Source organism: Neopelma chrysocephalum, unplaced genomic scaffold (assembly GCF_003984885.1).
Source record: "Neopelma chrysocephalum unplaced genomic scaffold, ASM398488v2 Primary Assembly neopelma1_59, whole genome shotgun sequence".
Taxonomy (NCBI): domain Eukaryota; kingdom Metazoa; phylum Chordata; class Aves; order Passeriformes; family Pipridae; genus Neopelma; species Neopelma chrysocephalum.
The window spans coordinates 16,511,941-16,531,677 of record NW_020897714.1 but is presented as its reverse complement, the minus strand read 5'-3'; the positions used below and the strand labels follow the sequence as shown (position 1 = coordinate 16,531,677).

General features: G+C 50.1%; 3 protein-coding genes across 5 annotated transcripts in view; 1 reads left to right on the top strand and 2 right to left on the bottom strand.

Annotated features, from left to right (window-relative positions):
- The window catches only part of NFAM1 (NFAT activating protein with ITAM motif 1), a 54,067-nt gene extending 47,348 nt beyond the window's left edge, over positions 1-6,719 (bottom strand). Inside the window, exon 1 of the mRNA XM_027680096.1 lies at positions 4,152-6,719. The gene's annotated coding sequence lies outside the window, so the exon portion shown is untranslated. The remainder of the gene's footprint in view (positions 1-4,151) is intronic.
- A 22-nt stretch (positions 6,720-6,741) lies between these two features.
- SERHL2 (serine hydrolase like 2) lies at positions 6,742-15,485 on the top strand. Of its 3 annotated transcripts, none has more exons than XM_027680085.1 (12): positions 6,742-6,808; positions 8,215-8,435; positions 8,507-8,620; positions 9,705-9,746; positions 10,497-10,516; positions 10,718-10,792; positions 11,530-11,639; positions 11,912-11,991; positions 12,329-12,363; positions 13,136-13,212; positions 14,282-14,375; positions 14,688-15,485. In XM_027680085.1, the coding sequence occupies exons 2-12, from the start codon at positions 8,288-8,290 to the stop codon at positions 14,802-14,804; spliced, it is 912 nt and encodes a 303-aa protein (XP_027535886.1). In that variant the 5' UTR covers positions 6,742-6,808; positions 8,215-8,287; the 3' UTR covers positions 14,805-15,485. The 3 variants fall into 3 exon arrangements, with proteins under 3 accessions (XP_027535886.1, XP_027535888.1, XP_027535887.1); XM_027680086.1 differs by lacking the exon at positions 6,742-6,808 and adding an exon at positions 7,079-7,838 and having other exon boundaries at positions 14,688-14,804; XM_027680087.1 differs by lacking the exon at positions 9,705-9,746.
- An 822-nt stretch (positions 15,486-16,307) lies between these two features.
- Positions 16,308-19,737, bottom strand: part of RRP7A (ribosomal RNA processing 7 homolog A) — a 3,597-nt gene continuing 167 nt past the window's right edge. Inside the window, exons 2-7 of the mRNA XM_027680088.1 lie at positions 19,465-19,607; positions 19,109-19,234; positions 18,710-18,833; positions 17,995-18,092; positions 17,382-17,580; positions 16,308-16,868 (exon numbers count right to left, since the gene is read on the bottom strand). Of these exons, the coding sequence (XP_027535889.1) occupies positions 16,783-16,868; positions 17,382-17,580; positions 17,995-18,092; positions 18,710-18,833; positions 19,109-19,234; positions 19,465-19,607 (776 nt within the window). The 3' untranslated portion in view covers positions 16,308-16,782. The remainder of the gene's footprint in view (positions 16,869-17,381; positions 17,581-17,994; positions 18,093-18,709; positions 18,834-19,108; positions 19,235-19,464; positions 19,608-19,737) is intronic.

Here is a 19,737-nt window from a genome sequence, read left to right as displayed (position 1 = left end):
ACCATCTCCTGATGTGCTGCAAGTCCATCCTGCAAACAGTACAAAATGTAAAAGCATTTATTCTTCGTTTATTTTTGACCCTTCCTTCCCTTTCTAGGTGGTCCCTCTCTTAACTTGCTAAAAGCCTCCTTTTAGGAGGTGATAGCAGCAAAGCATTAAGAAGAAAAAAAGAACCAACCAAACAACAACAGAAAAAGAGAAAGCCAGGAGGACAAAACCAACACAGGAAAATCCCCCAGCCCCCTCTCTCTGCTCCCCCCAGGAAAAAAAAAACAAACTCACACAAAAAACCCCAACAAACAAAAACAGCTTTCTGTGTTTTCCAGCGAGCAGATGCTGTATTAGTTCCACTGTTATGAGAAAAATTAGCACAAGTAGTGGCCCCTTTGCGTGAAGCGGTGGCCAGGCCCCTCCTTCCCCCGCCAGAGCAGGGCTCTTCTCAGTAACGAAGAGAAGCTGCTTTCCAGGAAAGCGAAGGTGCAGAGGCTGCCCAGAGCGGAGTGACCCAGCACGGCTGCGGGGAGCCGTGTGCCGCTGCTTGCAGGCTGCCAGCTCCGGCACGGGGCTGCAGCGCTCCCCTGCCCAGCGACGCTGCGCGTCGCGGAGGGCTGGAGGGTGGGCACCCCGCACACCACTGCCGATGCGCCTTTGTTCCAGACCGCAACACCCTCTGCTGTTCTGGCTTTCCCCCATAGCCGCGGCAGAACACGAGTTCTCATTCGTTGCCAGTACATGCCCCCGGTTCACTTGAGGGAGGAAGACCCAGCAGACAGTGACCTTCTAGGTTTTGAAACAAAGCACCAGGCTGCATAATCTGGAAGGTATTTAGGTCAGATTTAAGCAGCTGCAGAGAAAACAGTCTTTTATAACTGCATGGTAAACTGCTCCCTCATCTCTGAATCTACCCTATATGTCAAATACACTAGAGCAGTAACAGGATGAGCCAGAACAGAGGAAATGAGGAACCAGCTCGCTGCACCAAGGGACTCAGGTGTGAACTCCCTGGGGCTTTGTGGCCCCATAAATCCATGACGGACTAAGGTTAACTCCTCCTAACACTGCTGCCCACCAGACATGGAGGTAGAAGTTCAGTTAAGGATTTCACTGCGTCATTGAGGCCTATCGCCTCTCCTTGTTATCCCACATTTTCAAGATGTGTTCGTGGAGGGTTGTCCAAAATTGGTGGACCTTGCCCAAATCCCTCCATTCAGAATCCTTCACTTGGATCACGTAGCCTCAGTCCTGCCCATGCTTCCCCAGATTTGTCCCCTCAGACAGAGATGGGTGGTGATGCTGAACCCCACTCACAGGACACAGGCACTGAGTTCACTCACTTCAGGCATTTCTCCAAAGCAGACAAAAACAGCCATGAGAGGCCACCCCAGAGGAGCACAGGGAGCAATCCAAGATACAGACCCCACAGCAGAAAGTTCCTAAGTCATTGCTGGACCTAGAAGCAGGGGCTTCCTCAGCTGAGGAAATTGAGCCCCCAAATAAAATAAAACAACATAAAATGCAAGGGCTATAATTTTGGGAGTGGTTGTAGTAGAGGCATTGCAGGCTAGTACCATCTGATAGCAGTGTCTGTTGCACTAGACTAATTTCCAGACCATTCTGCTTTCCAGATGATCACAGGACAAAGGACTCTGTCACATTAATCATTGTTGTTTTGTTAAACATCCCATCTTCATTAAAAAACTGCCAATGTTTGAGAAGCTGCCAGCGCCCTAAGTAAACTGCTCAAGTATTTAACTCTTTTCTCCATCATAAAACGCATACCTCATCTCTAGACTGTTTTTTTTCTTGTACCATAGTTAGGCAGTGTGGCAATTGGAGGAGCAAAAATGTAACACTACATAGGTATACTTAGGCTTTGATCATAATGGTCCTAAACGCTTATCCCCCATAAGATGTCTTCCAACTCCTTAACAGGGCTTAGAGTTCTTGCAGGAAGCCTCTCCAACTTGTTACCTTCCTCATTGAATCATAGATGTCAAAACTGGGAATTCTTTCACACCACTAATCACATCCATGGAATTAGCAGACACAATATAATCTCCTGCAATATAATCTCATTACACCTATTCTGCATTCCCTGCTTATACATCTGGAATGGAATTAGCCTTTCTGACTGCACTGGGAGCTCACACTCAGCTGCTCCTACATCGTGAGTCAATCCTTCGCCAGAGTCACTTCCACAAACAGAGCTGCCAGACCAAAAGTGTGGGCTGGGTGGAGCAACTCACCATTGGGCTGTTTCAAAAACACCCCTTACATGCTTGTATCAACTTTAACATTTTGACACTTACTATCTAATCAATTATTACTACTAAATGTGTTGATTTTGTATCATTCCCGTTTTCTAAAAATCAAAACACAGTGTAAGACTCTGTCAGTTTCCTTGCTGGAGCCGTGTTACTTCAACAGCTTTTACATTTGTCAGTCAAATCCATAACCCAAACCTATAACTCACATCTCAAAAAGTTCCCAAGCAGTTTTATGAATTCTTTTACATAAACACATGAGACTTACTGTTAACTAGAACTCTTCCCTTGTTTTTAAATGATCCTAGTATGTGCTATTTCCTTATTCTGAGGTCAATAAGGAGCTGGTAGGCCTGTAATTACACGTGTCAGATTACTTATGGTTTTTGCTATTATTTCATCTCAGCCTATGGGTAATCTGCCAGATTTTCCAAGTGAAAGAAGTTTAATTCTAGACAAGAGCTGGAGAGAAACTTCTCTGCTTCCCCTACCACTTCATACATTAGAATAGGTGCATACTCTAAAGGTGTGTATGGGCTTTGTAGAGATCTGGAGAGGAGCTCACCTCTTGAGTTAACCAAAACAGGCCCAGGGGATGGGAACCAGCAGACACTCCTGAATCTGTCCCAAATGTAATAGACTTTGTGATTAATGAGGAAATGGAAAGCTGAGACTGGAAAGAGTTTATTTGTATGATGGGTGTTCATATATAATTTATATGCAATAAATGTTTCTAGCTATTTCATTAGTTGCAAATGAAGTGATACAAACGTGCACCACTTGGACCTGATGCATGGTGTGTGCCTAGGGCTGCTTCCAGCTAAATGGTGGTGGTTCATGTGCAGATGATTTAACACTCCAGCAGCCCCACTATCCAAATTATGCTGCAGGTTAATCCCTGGAGTAGATGTACTCCACTTTTTCAACCACTCATAACTTGGCTTAAAACAAAGATTTCCATTAAACTATCATATTGGCCTCAGACTGTGGTGAGTGGGAGCCAGCATCTATATGTCTCTCCCACTTTCTGCACAGCTGGAGAGCTCTGGAACAAGGAGTGCAACAGGACTGGAGCAAAGGAAGAGAAACCAGCTGAAACCATCACAGCTTTTTTTGCTCTTAATATGTCAATGGCTTTTTCAGTCATCAGAAATTCACATAAATGAAATTCAACCAGAAATTAGGGAAAACCAAAGAAAAAAATACACCACACGAAGTACCTGGATGGATCTGCTGCTGTTGAACAGAGCCCAGGGGTCATGGGATGTTCATATCCTACCTCAGCTCTTCACACATGGGCAGCCCATTTAAACCCTTAAGATTTCTTGGGACCATCTCCAAGGCAAGAAAGATTTGTGGATGTGAGCCAGCATGTTGGAGCTGGTTGCATGATAACATGCTGCCCTGTGATCACTTTGATTATCCTGCCCACTATAGATTGCAGCATATGCTCACAATGTGGGGCTTTATATAGAGGTGTGTCCTATATATATCCTCTGAAAGAAATCAGTTAAGCTAGCAATAGTGTGGGGTTTTTTTTTACTTGCACAAGAGGATTTGGGGTACAGGGCTATTACTAATAAATCAACATAAATAGATCAATATGTCAGTACTTCTGTGCTTGAATCCAACCAGCTATGGGGAATTTGTCCCCTGGTAGCAATCAATCTGCTGTACTTAAAGTTTCCTCACCAGATCTGCAGCAAGCACAAACTGATCAATGCTATTGCAAGTCAGTGGAGCATAACAGCTTTGTGTGCCCCAGAGTTCATCCTTGCAGGTCTCCTGCTCCTTTGCAAGGATACGGAGGTTAAATTATCCTTTGCTAAGCACATGGGATATCTCAAACTAACTCCCAGTTCTTTATGCAAAACCAGCCTTTCTTACCACCAGCCCAGTGCAGCCCAGCCAATGCCTCAGCACCTTTCCAGATGGAGTCTAATTTGGTCTTCCACAGGCAACAGTTCCACTGCAGTAGCCTGCAGCACTTCATAGAAGTAGATGCAGCAGAATGAATTCTGTGACCAATCCAAATTCTGCCATGCATCCTACATAGAGCCCTTCCCTTGGGGGTTGGTTTTCCAGGCTGTGCAGGGGCAGATGCACACTCTTGTGAGATGCTGGGCTGCTCTGTCAGAGGGGTGAGTAACATTGCTAGAGAAGGCATGAGGGACCTGGAGGACAACTCCACAATCTGGCTTTGGCTAATAGGATGACAGTCCTGCCACTGAGGGAAAGGTCCAGGGAACATCCCAGTGCAACTTCCTCCACTTGGAGCTCTATCAGAAATCACTTATTCCTGATAATTTCTGTGGGGAATTTTTCCTTTTCCCTGTGGTGACTGCTGATGGAGCCTCCTACCAGAAGTGATTTAGGATGCAGGTCACAGGAGTCTTAGAGAATGCATTCACTAGAGAATGCATTATTCCCACCTGAGCCCCAGAGTCATCTCTGTGACCCAAAGCAATGAGAGACCAGATCCTACTGGCTGCTGGAGTCAGGGAGAGAGCCCAACGTGGTGGAGGAGAGGGTCCAAGACCTATGAGTGGTGATGCATATACCACCAGGTCAAGCATTTACACCAGGATTATCCCAAACAAGGCTTGTGCCTAAAAACTGGTATTAGGTAGAGGTCAGGACTGACAGATAAAAAACTTTGGTAACTACCACCTACCTACAAGTTCTGTCCGGAACTCTTGGCTGTTAACAAGCTCCCTGGGACCAGCTCCAGCATTTAGCACTCAGAACTTGTGGGTACAAGTTCTCAGAGGTGAAGTTCCCAATGCCCCAAACACAGGTGGCAGCCGAGGCCTGGGGATAACCTGTGCTGTGTTTGCATGGCTGGCTGGACAATGCCACCACCTTCAACAGGCTCATTTCACTGCTCCCCAGAAGCAGATCTGGCTCATGAGTGGCAATGGATTTTCCTGGCCATGGCCTGTTTTCCCATCAACCTCTGAGGTTTGTGCAAAGAGTCTGCATAACTCCTGCTCATGACACAGAGTCCTGTTCCTCAAGAGTCATGCCACAGACTGAAGAAACACAAGCCTAGCAGCAGCCACTGCCTAACAATTACACTGCCTTCTGGTGGCTTCTTTTGAAGAAATTCCTACAATGCACAGGAGGGCCATGCCCTCTGCTAACAGCTGCAGTGATTGAGTTCATTCCACAAATCTGTTCTGCCAAACTGTCTCTCACTTATCACCTTTTGTAATCAGCCACCCACCTCTGACAGTTGCAGGAAAGAAACTATAGAAGGTACTGTGGCCTCTCTCCCTCTTGTAGTCTCCCCAGCACTTGTAGTCTGCTTTCCCGCTCCTCCACCATAGAGGCCTAAGAAAAAGCAATACACTGGACTTTCCAAACCTGTAAAAATTCATGTTCTGATTTCCTTTCTAATGGCTCACCTGGAGGGGAGGCTGTGAGCTGCATAGCACTCTTATTTCTTCTCAGTGATGGGTCCCCAAGGTTACCTTTCAACTGCTGTGGTGCAGAGCCTATTTTGCCAGCATGAGTTTGAGCTAGGCAGGAGAAACAGGGCTGTAAGCTTCTACACTGGTTTCTTTCAAGCTTTTTAGGCTGTTCTGAAAATGTATTGTGTAATTTAGGAGACTGATGTGCTGAACTGAGCAGAGGGCTTTCAATTATCAATATAAAAATGACTCCCTAAGAACAGACATTCATTATGCTCTCTCCAACTGTTTCAGCAAGGTGTGCCACTGCTCACAACGCAATTTGACTTTGCTTCCTTTGACTTCAGAGTCCTTGACTGAAGAGAAATGTTTGTAGTCTGCATTAGGCCTAGCAGACTGACTGTTGGAGGGAATGCAAGGCACCAGCAAACAGCCATACTTGGGTGTTGACTTTCTTGAAACTCAGTCCATGCAGCCATCACCTTTCTGGGCAACTGGGCAACTAACAAGGAAAACTATATAGAAACCTCTCCATCTGAGAGGGGTCTGTTTTTGCAGAAGAGGAACAGAGCGGCTAAGGCAGCACCGTCCACTGTGTATCTGTGGCAGCTTGGCCCTGCAGTAGAGTCAGTTCACTGCGATGGGTCACAGTATGGGAGGGTGACTCTTGTCCCTGGAGCAACATGATTCCAGCAAGTGTTAGGAGTTCAGAAGAGTCTCTCCATCAGAGAGCGACAGAAGTTCAGTGTTGGTGTCAAGCACTGAGCCTGTTTGATGTCATTATGAAGTCCTGGGTCACAGTTAAAACATCTCACACTGTGTCACCACAGTACAGGCAGTTTCTATTGTCAGTAATGTGTCTTCTGGAGATAGTCAGGGATGCAGCCGTTCCTCCCTGATTTTGATTCCTCCCTATCATGCCCAGGAGGCTGTTCTCAGCTTCAGACCCCACAGACCTCGTTAACTTCTGGTTACTCTCACTGAGCCTCATCCAAACACAGGCGGGGGCAGAGGCCGGGTTGCCGCGGGGAGGCGGGGAGGGGAGCGGGGCGGTGCAGCCGGGCCGGCCCGCCCTGCCCTGCCGCCGGGCCGAGCCCTCCTGCCGCCGCCTCAGCTCAGCCTCACGGAGCGGTAGGAGGGGGCCGGGGGCCGCGGGCGGAGCGGGGCAGGGGCGGCCGTAGCGTTGCGGGGTCGGTCTGGGCGCCGGGCAGGGGTCGGTGCCCGGGCAGCCCTTCCCCGGGGTCGGGACCGCGCCCTCCAGGGCGCCCTGAGGCGAAGGTCCGGGTGTAGCGGCGCCTCCTGCCCGCCTGGGGAGGCCCCAGCCCGGGCCCGGGGGGACCCCAGGGCCGGAGCCCCTCGGGCCCAGGCAGGGCTGCCCGGGGAGGGCGATCAGGCTCTGCCGGGAGCCCAGGTCGTCAGGAAGGGGCAGGTCCACGGTCACACCGGGAAGTCAGCCCGCGGTTGGTTGTCAGGATCTGGCCCGGCGAGGGCAGCTGGGATCAGACACAGCCCCGTGATCAGCAGGCAGGGCCACGGTTCCTGAGGGAGGGTGCTGTTGATGGAGACTGGCACTCCTACAGCACTGCTGGGGCTGGGCTGAGCTTAAACAGGGTTATGGAGAGCGCCAGGTTTGGCTGATTGGGACCATGAGGGCCTCTCCTCTCAGCCTAACCGCTCTGTCCTCATGCCTTAGAGAAATATGGGCTCAGGAAGGACTTGCTGTAGAGTGATTTAATTGCAGTGCAGTCTCGGGGGGCTATTTAAGGGAATAGAGACACAAGATAGGGGATATGGCATGAGACACTTGGGGATGGGAATAGTCAGGTTGTCTGTAAGGGGCCCCAGGGCTTGTGGGTAAAGGAGAAATGTTCAAACCACTATTGGAGGGTCTCCAGAGGCTGGGTGGTACTGGGGGGTTCACTCAGGAGCCGGGGGTTGAGCAAAGGTCAGGTGTAGCTCCATGATTGCCTGGCAGATCGGCAGTAATGAGACAAGTTTGAGGTTGAGCAGGTTTGCCTGGCCTGCTGTGGACCTGTATTCCATGTACAGTCCCTGGCCCTGAGGGGTGCACGGGCAGGTAGCAGCAGTGACCTGCTGTGGGGCACAGAGCCATCTGCTCTCTCGAAGGTGCCGACTGGTGGTGCGAATGAGAAGCACCAAGGTAAAAGTGAACAAGGTGGTAACAGTCTACTATTGGAGGCAGCATTCCCCAAACAATCTTTCTGGTGCAGGACAGGTGCCTGGCTGACTGCAGTTAACTGGGGGAATTCTGCATGGTTCCCTCTTGCCAGATCTCCTGCGCCTTCTGGTCGGGTTGCAGCTGCTGCAGAGACAGAGAGGAGGCTTTCTCCTCCTGCATAGGGAAAGCTTATTTCTTCCTAGGAACATTGCTAGTACGTGCTGGGAGGAGGATTCCCCAAACAGGCAGTCAGGGACGGCAGCTTGGGATGTTGAATGGGGAGCTATAAATCAGCAAGCTGCTAATTAAGACCACAGGAGGCTGGTGAGTTACTAAAGACTTGTTTTACTCTTCTCAGAGCTTTGGACCATTAACAAGACCCCTGGGACCTACTCCCAAGCACGTGGCTCTCTGGTGACCCTATTTTGGGCATGTTCTCAGAGTTGAAGTTCCCTGTACCTTGGGGCCACGTGGCAGCCAAGGCCTGGGGACCCTTGGAGGGACACCCTGTGCTGTGTTTGCATGGCTGGCTAGACAATGCCAACACCTTTGACAAGCTCATTCCACTGCTCCCCAGAGGTAGGTCTGGCTCATCAGGATGGCTCTTATTGTGTGTCAGGGCTGCACATCTGATACTATCTCCCTTTCAGGCTGCTATTATGTGGCAATGGATTTTTCTGGCCATGGTTTTTCATCCCACCGACCTGCCGGCTGCCCCTACCATTTCCTGGATTATGTGACTGATGTGCGCCGCGTGGCAGACGGTGGGTATTTGAAGGGACCCTTCAGGGGATGCTCGTGCAGAGGGAGCTTTATTACTCCCGCTCCTTACAACAAGCAGGCAGCATTTACTGCTAGGAAGGAATCAATTCCCCCTACTTATCCTCAGTTTGATGTTAGCCAGTGCTTTGTGACTGAATAAGCGTCACTGTTTTGCTAAAGGAAGAGACAGTAAGCCCTGGGAAGCAAGTGTTTCTATACTAAAAAGAGCAGTAGTGGTGAAGTAGTGGATACAACTAAATCGTGTTGCCAGACTGACTTTTTGTAAGCAGCCAGTGACTGCTAACCAGTATTAGGTGTAAGCTGGAGACTCTTCTGGTTCTCTCTGATGGCAGCTTGCTGCTTGCTTTGGTATCATACAAAGAAATCTGAAAGCCAGAGTGTCTTGTGCTCCTAATAACTCCTGATGTAACTGTCTGTTTGTATGCTGATCTCGCAGGAGGTTGTGGCACGTGCAGTTTTGCATCCCTTATTCAGTACACAAAGAGCCTCTAGAAGTTCTCTGATGTTCTAGAGGGTAAAACTCATCTTTCAGTGATGTATATTTCAGATGGACAGAACTGAAAAAGCTGTATTTTCCTGTAAGCCTCTCAGAGTGCCCTAAAAATGGACTGAAGAGCCTGATGTGCTAAATGGTGTAGAGAACTTTCACATGGAATAATTGTACTTTCCTCAAAGCAGCAGACCTGGTTCTGTGTCCTCAGTTGTCTCGCAGAACACCCTGCAGCAGGATGCTCTGTCAAGGTCTCTCTCTTTCAGCAGATGCTGCCTGATTAGGCTCCTCTGCTTCTTGCCAGTCTCATGTCTGGCAGTGAACAGGAATTTGCTGGAGTTTGTTTGACATACAGAGAGCTCAAGAGCTGCACGGCTTAACTACCAACAAAATGAACTGGTGAATGCATTTTTTCTTTAAAACTGGCCTACTTAGCCACCTAGTTTATGGATTAAGAAGCAATTAAGCAGTGCAAAAGCCCTCCTGGGAGAAGGGGCCCATGTTGGTGGAGAAGCAGCAAGATGCTGCTCTGGTTTCTAATGCAGCACTATCTGTTTTTGTCTGTTGCCACTTAGCCTTGCAGTGGAGACGGTTCACCCTGATGGGTCACAGTATGGGTAAGTGGCTCTTGTCCTTGTAAGCTGTGAGATTCATGGAAATAGGAGTAGATAATTAACTTACAAGACATGCTGCTAGGAGCTGGGTTAGAATATTTATTATATTGTGTCAAGTACCAGGTTCCTGCTTGAAAAGAAAAAAATTGAAAAGATTCAAAAATCTGTGCCCTTGTCTGAAATGCCTCTGCTTTCAAGACCCTGTAGTACAAACAGTGGTAACTCTTGCTGTGGGCATTTCCCCACCCCCAGGAAGGAACAGTGATGGGCAAAGAGGGGTGGTCTATGAAGGAGAATTCACAGCCTTCCTGCCTGGTCCCCACAAAGCCTGGGAACAGAGTTCCCATCTTGGTGGGCTATAAAGCTTGCTGAGGGGAACTGGACTCCAGGGTCCACCCCTTTGTGCTTGGAACATGATTTGGTTTTGCCACGATATGGGGTTTGCTCCCCAGGGCTGCTCTGGCCACAGCTCACAGGACCTGCACACCATACCCTTTTAACTAGTAACTCCTCCTTGGCCTTTGCTGCCTGAGAGGCAGGTGGGGATGGCACAGGATGGGGAATACAGCAAGCCAACAGCCCTGCTCTATGCCTGCAGCCTGCCTGCTGGGAGAGCTCTACCATGTACTTTGGCTTTGTCCTGTGGTACAATGTGCATTTTTACTTCTGAGGCTGCTCCTGCTGTGGGGAAGGGAAATTTCCGTTACTAGGGGCTGTTCTGGGCATAACTGAGCACCCTTCTCTCCTTCGCAGGTGGGGCTGTGGCAGGAATGGTGAGTAAAGCATCATTTCTTCATGGGGTTTGTGATTTCTGCAGCTGCAACAACAAATGGGAGAGGAATGAAGAGACAAACAGTGTGGGACCTGGATCTTGGGAGGAGAGGCCCTTCCCAGACCCCCTCTTCCATGTAGCAGGATAAAGACATCACTCAGTGCTCAGCTTTTCTTTCTCCTGTTGTTTCATCTCTCTTCAGTTCTGCTTCCTTTATCCTGAGATGGTGGACAAGCTGATCCTGCTGGAAAGTCTTGGCTTTCTGCTTGCTCCAGAGGTTAGATTTCATGTGTCCTTCCCTTCGCTTTTTTTAAATACAAAAATAGATGTTTTTTTTCTTTGCCTCGTTTGTTCAGAGAAAGCACTGATGTGACCAGTTCCTGTCAGGTCACACAAGTCCCAGGCTCTTCCTTTTGGCAGGCACTGATCTGCTCCTTGTTGCACGGACTGAGGTCCCTACTTAGGGTGGCCCTTGGAGGACACTTGGCAGTGCTCCATATCATGCAGTCCCTTAGCACCAAAATTGTCTGTGCCATGCCCATGTACAAAGGGAAGCGGAACCTCTGTCCAGGCAGCTGCCAGCTGAGGTTTTCTTTTTGCCAATGGCTTGTTGGGTGACCTGGGTGCAAGACTGGTGGATTTCTTTTTCTGTTCCTGGCAGGACATAAAGTTACATTCCCAACTTGCCATCATTGCTACCAGATGCTGGAGCTTTGGTTGGCAGAAGTGGGACAGAAGCCCTGGGTCAGAGATACCAAATTTTGGACAGTTGTCCTCAACTCAGAAGTGAGGTAGGAAGAGTTAGAAAAGGTTGTAAGGGTAAAAAGTAAGTTCGTTCATTACAGCAGTATTGATGTTCCCTTTTTTCCAGAAACGGGCATTTTTTAATAGGATATCCATAACCGATACGAGTTCTGGGGGATGTTGAAGGGTGAAATTCCCTCTTCTACCAGCTGATAGGGGGTAAAATGATTCAGAAGAGAGGGGTTACTCCTCTCCCTCTCTGTGTTTCAGGACACTGAGGCATGGCTGAAATCTAAACGGAGGGTGATTGACAGATTACTGAGTCTAGAGGCAAAGGAGCAAACTCCCAAAGCACGGAGCCCTGAAGCAGCATTGCAGAGGTGGGTCTCCATCTTTCCTCTTCATTTGCTGCTTGCCCTCACCTTGACAGTTACGGCTGCAAGAATGAGAAAGGGAAACTGTCCCTGCACTTCCTCTTTCAAGTCCTCCTGTGGAATCTCAGCAAGACCTTTTGCTTCTGCTGCCAGAAGCTGCTACTTCATCCCGCTCCTTTCTGAAGTAGCCTGAGAGCTTGCTGTCACCTTGTCATGTCATTTTTGTTTTGCTTCCTCCCTTTTCCAGCAGCACTATCTCTCTGCCATGTCTCCCCCAGGCTCTTAGAAGCGAACAGCCATCTGACAGCAGAGGGTGGAGCAATCCTGCTGCAGCGAGGAGCAACTGAGACACCCACTGGTAAGGGGCTGCGTGGTGCTGGGCCAGCGTTGGGTGTGGGAAGGGACTGGTGCCAGTAGCCATTGTCTTCTGCAGGGTACAGGATGCCCTAGCTACAAGTTTACACAGCCTGAATGGGATCAATTAAGTCTGGAGGCAGAGCTCTCCATTCCCAGCAACTGGAATTGGTGCTCGAGTCCTGGAACAGCTAAAGAAAATAAATCAAAAAAAGGGAGAAATCTGAATTAACACTGTCTCCCTATCTCAAAAAGTCTTGGACAGACCCCACAAGCGAGGAAAACCAGAACAACTCTTGCTCCTGTGAGACATGAAAACCTTCTGTTGTTTTTCTTTCCAGGGCTGGTATATAACAGAGACATGAGAGCCCGTATGGTGAGCATTGCTCTTCTAACGTGCCCCCTACTACTTCTGAGCCCTGAGCTTACAGAAAACTCAGAGATAGTGGAGGCCTGCTCAGTGAGCCCAGGCTCTGCCTCCACCCAACCATTTACTTTCTGCTTTCATAATTCCCACATCTCCTTTAAATGCTGCTGTTAAAAGAGCCTGGACTTAATCATTGACTCAACTTACAGAGTCACTGGAAAATGTTACTGATTTTTTTTTTTTAGAAGTTCCTCTGCCCCAGGGCCTCCTGGCCACATTTTCCTGCTGTTATAACTCTTCGGCAACAGATGGATGGGTGCTTTCTGTCAGCTTCTTTGTCAGGTGACCCATATAAGAAGGGGAAGAGAGTTGATCAAAGTCTTTACATTTGATATTTTGATAGTTTTGTGCCACTTTTGAGCAAATAGGGCCTCCTCTACCTGTGCTACTGCCAGATATGGAAGCCATGGTAGTGTACTGTCTCCTTTTTAGTAAAAGGATTTTTAAAGCTTTTCTCTGCTATGAGATCATTCCCATATGTGCTGCATCCCAGCAGGCAGTGTTGTTGGCAGCCCTGAAACGCAGCTGGACAAAAGGAGCCTTTGCAGAGCCAGATACTCCTGTGCACAGCTCTGGACACTTATCATGTCCCAGCATGGAAGCTTTGGGGCCACTGCCACTTCTACCTTCAGAGCCTCTAGAGCAGGAGGGCTTAGGGATACCCTCTGCCCTCAGCTGCTGTCCCTGACCTCTGCCACTTTCCCTCTCTTTGCACCTGCAGCAGAGTCGAGAGTCCCTCACAGTGGATCAGTGCGTGAAGCTCCTGAAGAAGATCCAGGACCGTGTTCTCATCATTGTGTGAGTGAGACATAAGCCAAACCAGCTCTTGCTGCCTCCCTTGGTGGAAGAAATGAAGGCTAGGAAGGAGTCCTCCACTACCCCTTCCTCTACAGCAGTCACCCAGATCTTTGGCCAGTTAGCACAACAGTACAACCTCACATAGGGGAAGTATTTTCCAGTTTCCCACCACTGCCCTGTGTTAGGCAGGCTCCTGGAACAGGCAGGAGAAACTGGAACATCCTTTCAGCCTGGCACTCTGCTTTCAGGCTGGGTCTCCCTGGTGCAAAGCTGACTGAGGAAATGCTAGTCCTGTCCCATCTTCCCCACGCTCCTGGCTTCATGATCCCATTGGCCCTACAGCAAGGGGCCATCCTGGCAAATATGTGACCCTCCACAGCACCACTCCAACTTACTGTCCTCCTGAGCTAACTGCAGTTTTGGCTTCCCTGACCTGTTATAGTATCATAAGCTTTCTTGTCCAGAAATGTAACATCATGGTAAGGCCAAGTCCTCAAAGCCACAGAGAGTACATGCCTTTGAGCCTGGGATGTCACCTTGTCCCATCACCTGCAGCACAGTAGGAGACAGCATGATCTTTGCTCTGCAGGAGCTCCAATGCTGGCTTCTCCTGGGAAACTGCCTTCATACCTCCCCCTCCAAGCAGGGCACACCCTGTTTAAATCAGCAGTATGGAGGGGAAAAAGGACAGTGGGGAGATGTGGAAACAGTAAGGAAGGAAAGAGTTAAGAGAGGAAGACAGAACGGGAGCAGGGAATGATGTTCTCAGATCAGTTACAGAGACAGCCCTGAGAGGACAATATTTAGCCAGTCTCCACTCTGATACCACTAGGCAGTCACCCAAGGTTTTACACAGATAGTTTGATAGAAAATAACTGCTTAGCCAAGCTGTGCTCTGACTACCACGTATGACACTGTCACCTGGCTGCTTACAAGCAGCCTGGAAAGAACAGTTGGTCTGTCACAAACACCCCCCCACCACTGTCTTGGGGACACTGCTTCTGCCCAGGGCCTCAGCAAAGTCAAATGGGGGCACACTGCTGTACTGAGCCTTGCTGTTGCTTTTCAGATCACAAGATGGACTTTTGGTACCACACAACTTACACAGCAGAAATCACTTTGTGAAAGCCCTGCGGGAGGCATTTGAGTCTACCCTCAAAGAGGTGAGAGCAAACACCATCCTTGCATCTCTACTCTATGCACCACTGACCTGGGAGCAGCAGCTGGGAAGCAGCTCACCTTGGTGGACACCCCCCAGTAGGTGACTTGTCCTGAAGGGCACAGCCCTCACGCTTCTTGCCCCTCCTGCCAAAGTCCCAAGTTAGTACTGCCCTCTGGACCTAGATCTTCCCTGGTCCTCCCATCCCTGTCCTGCCTCCCTTGCCCCTGCCCCTTCCCATGAGTGTCACAGCAAGCAGTGTTTGCCTGAGGGAACGCTTTCCCAGTCTACATCTTCTTGTGTCCCTTCTGTCCAGCACATCCAGCTAGTCGAGGTGCCTGGGAGTCATTTTGTGCACCTGAACGAGCCTGAGGTGGTGTCTGGGATCATCAGCAACTTCCTGACAGTGCAGAACACTAGAGCTAGACTCTAAGAAACCCCAGTGGCTGCAGCAGTCCAAGAGAACTGGGAGCTAAAAAGCAGGCTCCAGCAGAATTGTCACCATTCCTACCTCACATCCAACTCCTCACATCATGATACTCTTTCCTGCGCTTAGCTCACTGCAGAGTGGAAGCATGTCTGCCAGGGGTTCTCTGAAGGAGAGCTGAGCAAAATATCTCTGTTGTCAAAGGGAAGAGGAATCCCTACTCTACTTCCAGCTCTGTGAGTACAAGGATGGAGGCCCAAAGTGGCCTCCCCCTTGGCTTGTTCCAAACTTGCACCCTGAAACAGTGCAGGAATACAGGCAGAGGCATCCTCTGTGACAGCAGCACCAGCTTTGACACTGCAAGAGAGGTGGCTTATCTTGCCTCCTCCCTGAGGATGGTGTGGCCAGGCTGCTCCCAGGATTAAACCTGCTGAAAAACAAGTGAAGTTTTCTGCTTCTCCACTTACTTCCATAGGGGCCTGAGCTCAGAGGGCCTCAGTGTCTTTCTTCTACTGTGAGAGCTGGTGTTATTTTAGAAGTCAGCTTAAATAAGAGCTCACCTAGGCACAGAAGCCCATTTTAATGAATGTCACTAATCCTCTAGCTGAGGCAGCTAGAGCTACTAATTATGGAAAAGTTGGCAGAGATGATTTCTGTCCTAAATAAAGATTAATCTCCTAATGTTAAGTCTTCTTGATTCAATAGGAGAGCGAACCTCCCTTCTCTTTCGGTATGCTCACCCAAGCAGCTAAAACATATCTTAGGAGGCAGCAATTTTTACACACAGTCCACCTTAGATAGGGCATATTAAGGATCTGCCTCCCAGCTAAATTAATGCAAAAAGCCAACTGAAGCAGCAACACAAGCAATGCAAACTGTATTTGCAGTGGGCTTTCCAGGAAAAGGTAAATCCATTTTAAATCAGCTCTGTGGAATTTACCAGCACTTCCACCTTACATTCACGGTCACACCTGCACTGAGGCTGCAGGCAGTAAAATAAATGTGTAAAAGTCTGGGGCTGGGCAGGTTACTTCGATTGCAGAGTGTGCTGGGGTGACCTATCACTAAGTCCAAAGCTGCACAGATGTTATATGTGCAGTACAAAAGCACCGATTCACACCTAGATGTGCCTGCTGCCACCCTTCCCTGCCTTCTGTGGGCTGGTGACAAGTTAAGTGGATACAGGCCTTGGAGAGTCTGGTTTCTCATTCCAAGGCCAGGCTGCTTGAAGTGGCACTTGTTCTTGCAACAGTGCCGGACAACAGACATTTCCTATGGCCCAGATATGGCTGCAGAGCTCCACACACAGCTGGACAACTGGGCAACTCAACACCTGGCTGAGAGGGAACTGCCAGGGAGGGAATCACTGAGGGAAGGGGTAGGGCACTTACCAAACCACTGATCTTTCCTTGTGACAACAGGTCACAAGGATCTCTCCAGCTGGGCTTTTCCCAAAGTCGCTTCCCTCCTCTCCTTATCCCCAGATAAAATGTGCAAAGGAGCACCAGCTTACAAGCCATGAGTTTTACTGCCAGCCCAGCACACAAGAAGCTGTTCCCCACAGCAGACTGGGGTGGGAGAGAGCAGCATTCCCATGTTTTGAGAACATAGCAGCAGTTTATTTACAGTTCTTCAGCCATTCCCTGCCCCTGCAGAGGCTGTGCTAGGTCAATCCCAGTTCTCACCAAGCTTTAGGAGAGCCTGAGGTGGCAGGTTGTCACAGAATGTGCCTCAGCCCCCCTGACCTGAGCACCCTGGGAAGTGGTGCCACAGGGCCAAATAACAGCCAGGAGAGCAGGAGGATACTGGTACAAGTAAAGAGAACTCCCCTCCAGCAGTAGTTGCTGGGATCTCCCGTTTCAGATCCAAGGGCAGAGACAACCCAAAGCTGCCTCAAGTCCTTAAAATCCTTTGGCAAATGGAGTCATTAGGCATCTCTCCCATCCTCTCCAGCACAGGCACCTGAGGAACAGCTCAGCATAACTTAGTATGGCCGAAACTTGCGCTGGGCTCGCATCAACGCAATCCTCTGCTTGTCCTCCTCGAATTTCTTCCTCAACTGGGCAATGTCTAAAATATGGAAAAAGAGAACAGGTCACACGGGAGCAGCAGATCTCCCTCTCCTGGGAGCTTCACTTCCACAAACCAGGAGGGGCTCAGTCCCAACAGCTGCAAACACACACTTCCCAGAGCGGGTCCTTTTACACCTGGGCTGAGTGCCAAGCCGGGGCTCTGGCCCTTCACCTCTGGCAGTGCTGCAGCTCCCTCTTGGGGAGGAAACTGGATATTTTCTCCCTTCAACCACTGCCTTCGTGCAGACTAAATAAACACCTTGGAATACCACGACCTGCACACTCTCCCACAAAATATTCCAGCAGCCCTTTCTAGGACAGGTGGTGGCAAGAGGCCTCTCAAGAGCTAGTGAGGCCATTTGCACCCATCCAGCCAGCTGTTCACCAGCAGCTGGATGTAGCCTCCCCTTCAGCAGAAGGCTTCCTTCAGCGGAAGGAAGAAGGATGTTCTTTGAGCCACAGTGTGAGACAAGAGACATGGGCAGGGGTAGGAGGAGACTTGGACACTCACGCTCTCTCTTGGTCTCGCGATGCTGCCAGGCATAGAAGTTGAGCAGCTCTTTGCGGGCCCTTTTCTGTTTCTCCTTCTCCAGCACTCGCAGATTGGCAGCCTCTGTCCGGGGCAGGCCAGGCTTCCGGCCCTTTCGCGTTACCTTCACCCAGCCCTCCTCATCTGGAACACCCTCCTCCTCGGCTGCTTTGGCTTCTTCCTGTAAAGACAGGACGGTAAGACAGCTCAGTGCAGACGGGCTGCCAGCCAGCCTGATGCACAGGTCCCTCAGCCCTAGCTTAAATACATGCAAAGCTAGAGCTCCTGCTTCCAACACAAGATTTAAAGGAAGGTGTGGGACCAGGGGTTTAGGTATTCAACTTGCAGTCACAACACTGCATGCCAGCCAGGACTTTATTTGTGAATACCTGTTGTAAGGCCTGGGTGGAAGAGTCAGGTGTTGCAGACCAAACCAGGGCCTGACTGCCCACCAGGTACTGAAAGTAAAAGACCTCTGCCAAGCACTGGGACCCTCTGCCTTTTCCACTGTGGCTGGGGCACTGAGAAATCTCTCTTCCTTTCCTCTCCCCCAAACACACCACTTAGCTGGGTTCCCTCCCCAGTCTGGCCTCACCTCTGCCATCTTTTTGTCATAGTCTTGCATGTAGGCATCCACCTCAGCCTTAAGCTCCTTCGGATCCACGACAGAAGCCTCATAGCTGGCGATCCACTCTGAGACAGAGAGGGCACAAGTCAGCAGTAGCCGCTGTTAGAAGCAGGCCCCAGTGAGATGCCTTTGGGCAGCTCTAGAGTGAACGGCTACGGGGTAAGGACTCTGTTCCCATTTCTGTTCAGCCTCCCTACTGCCACAGATCAACCGACTTGTGGCCGAGGGCAAAGCCAATAAGCAATGGGAAGAGTTTGCAACTTTCCCAGGCAGAAGTGAACTAGCCCTACCCCAAGGAGCACAACGCTCAGGGCTGGGTTCCTGTCAAGGGGTTGTAGCTGAAGTGCTGTCATCTTGACAAACACCTGGTGCCTGTTAGTGAGTCTGGATTCCATTTTGAGGGCAAGATGCAGACAGTATCTCTGAATCTATATGATACTGAAAAGATGTCGGGAAAACCCCCCCTTCCAAGCGACCCCATTCTCCCATAGGGTTACTGGACTAGACTACAACACCCAGTACAATAAGATTTGTACCCTGTGCATAACAGAAGCAGGACAACAAAACACTGAACATCTCCCAGCTTAGTACAAAATGGGACATGCAGGGTAGGATTCAGCAAGTAACGAGTATAGTTTTTTCCTAATACTAGCTAGTAGAAAGATAGCTAGGGCTGACGTACTGCTAATGCCCGTTTTCACAGGGTGGCTCTCTGTTGATATTAGCAAGGGACCTTCCTGTGACAGAGCCTTGGCTGCCTGGACACCCGCTGGTTTCCTGAACACCACATAGGCGACTTGAAATCCCTAAAAGAAAAAGACACCCAGGTCAGTCAGATACATTGGGGAAACTGGTGATGGCAGCATGAAGCTGCAGTATAAATAACATTAGAAAGTAAAATAAAAATCAAACCACAAATTGCAGTGGGATAGGAAAAAAAATAACATAAACTTAAATATGTAATCATGTCACCCGATGCCCTGAAATGGCTGCCTATATCTCATGTTCTAAACAGAACCATTCAGTGCTTGCCGTCTTTTCCCCCTAAAGCACCAGTATTCCTCTGCCCCCCGAGCTTTACCGTTATAGTTTTGCGGTTGAAGAATTTGGACGTCGGCTTTTCTTTTTTCGCTCCCGGCCCTGGCTTGTCACAGATGTCCACAGACTGCACACGCCCGCAGCGGGAGAACAGCCTAGACAGAGACTCCTTGACATGGAGAGTAAGAGAGAACACGCGGTACAGCAAAGCAGGAGCGATGCCCCTCCCCGCCCTCTCACGCACAGACTGCAGCACACTTCGGGCGGCTCTGCCCGCAGATACCCCGCCTCACGCCGCCTCCTGTGCCCGCAGCTACCCTCGAGACACGCCGGCTCCCGCGGCGAGGCCCTCGGCCTCCAGCCGCCCCCTCGCTCGGTGCGACCCCCAGCCCCACTCACCGGGCCGCAGTACGGGGGCACGTTGAGGACGAAGAGCGTGCGGCGAGGCGGGTGCGCCGTGTCGGCCCCTTCCCGCACCTGGTGCTCCTTCACCAACAAGCAATGGGGCGAGCGCTGCCGCGCCCCGAACTTCACCGCCAGAGCTGCGAGGGACGCACCGGTTACAGACGCCGCTGTCGCCGCGGCCCCGCTCCGGTGGCCCCTCATCCGTGTACCCCGCTCCCGGTGCCCGCCGCTGTCCCGAGCCCCTCATCCGTGTACCCCGCCGGCCCC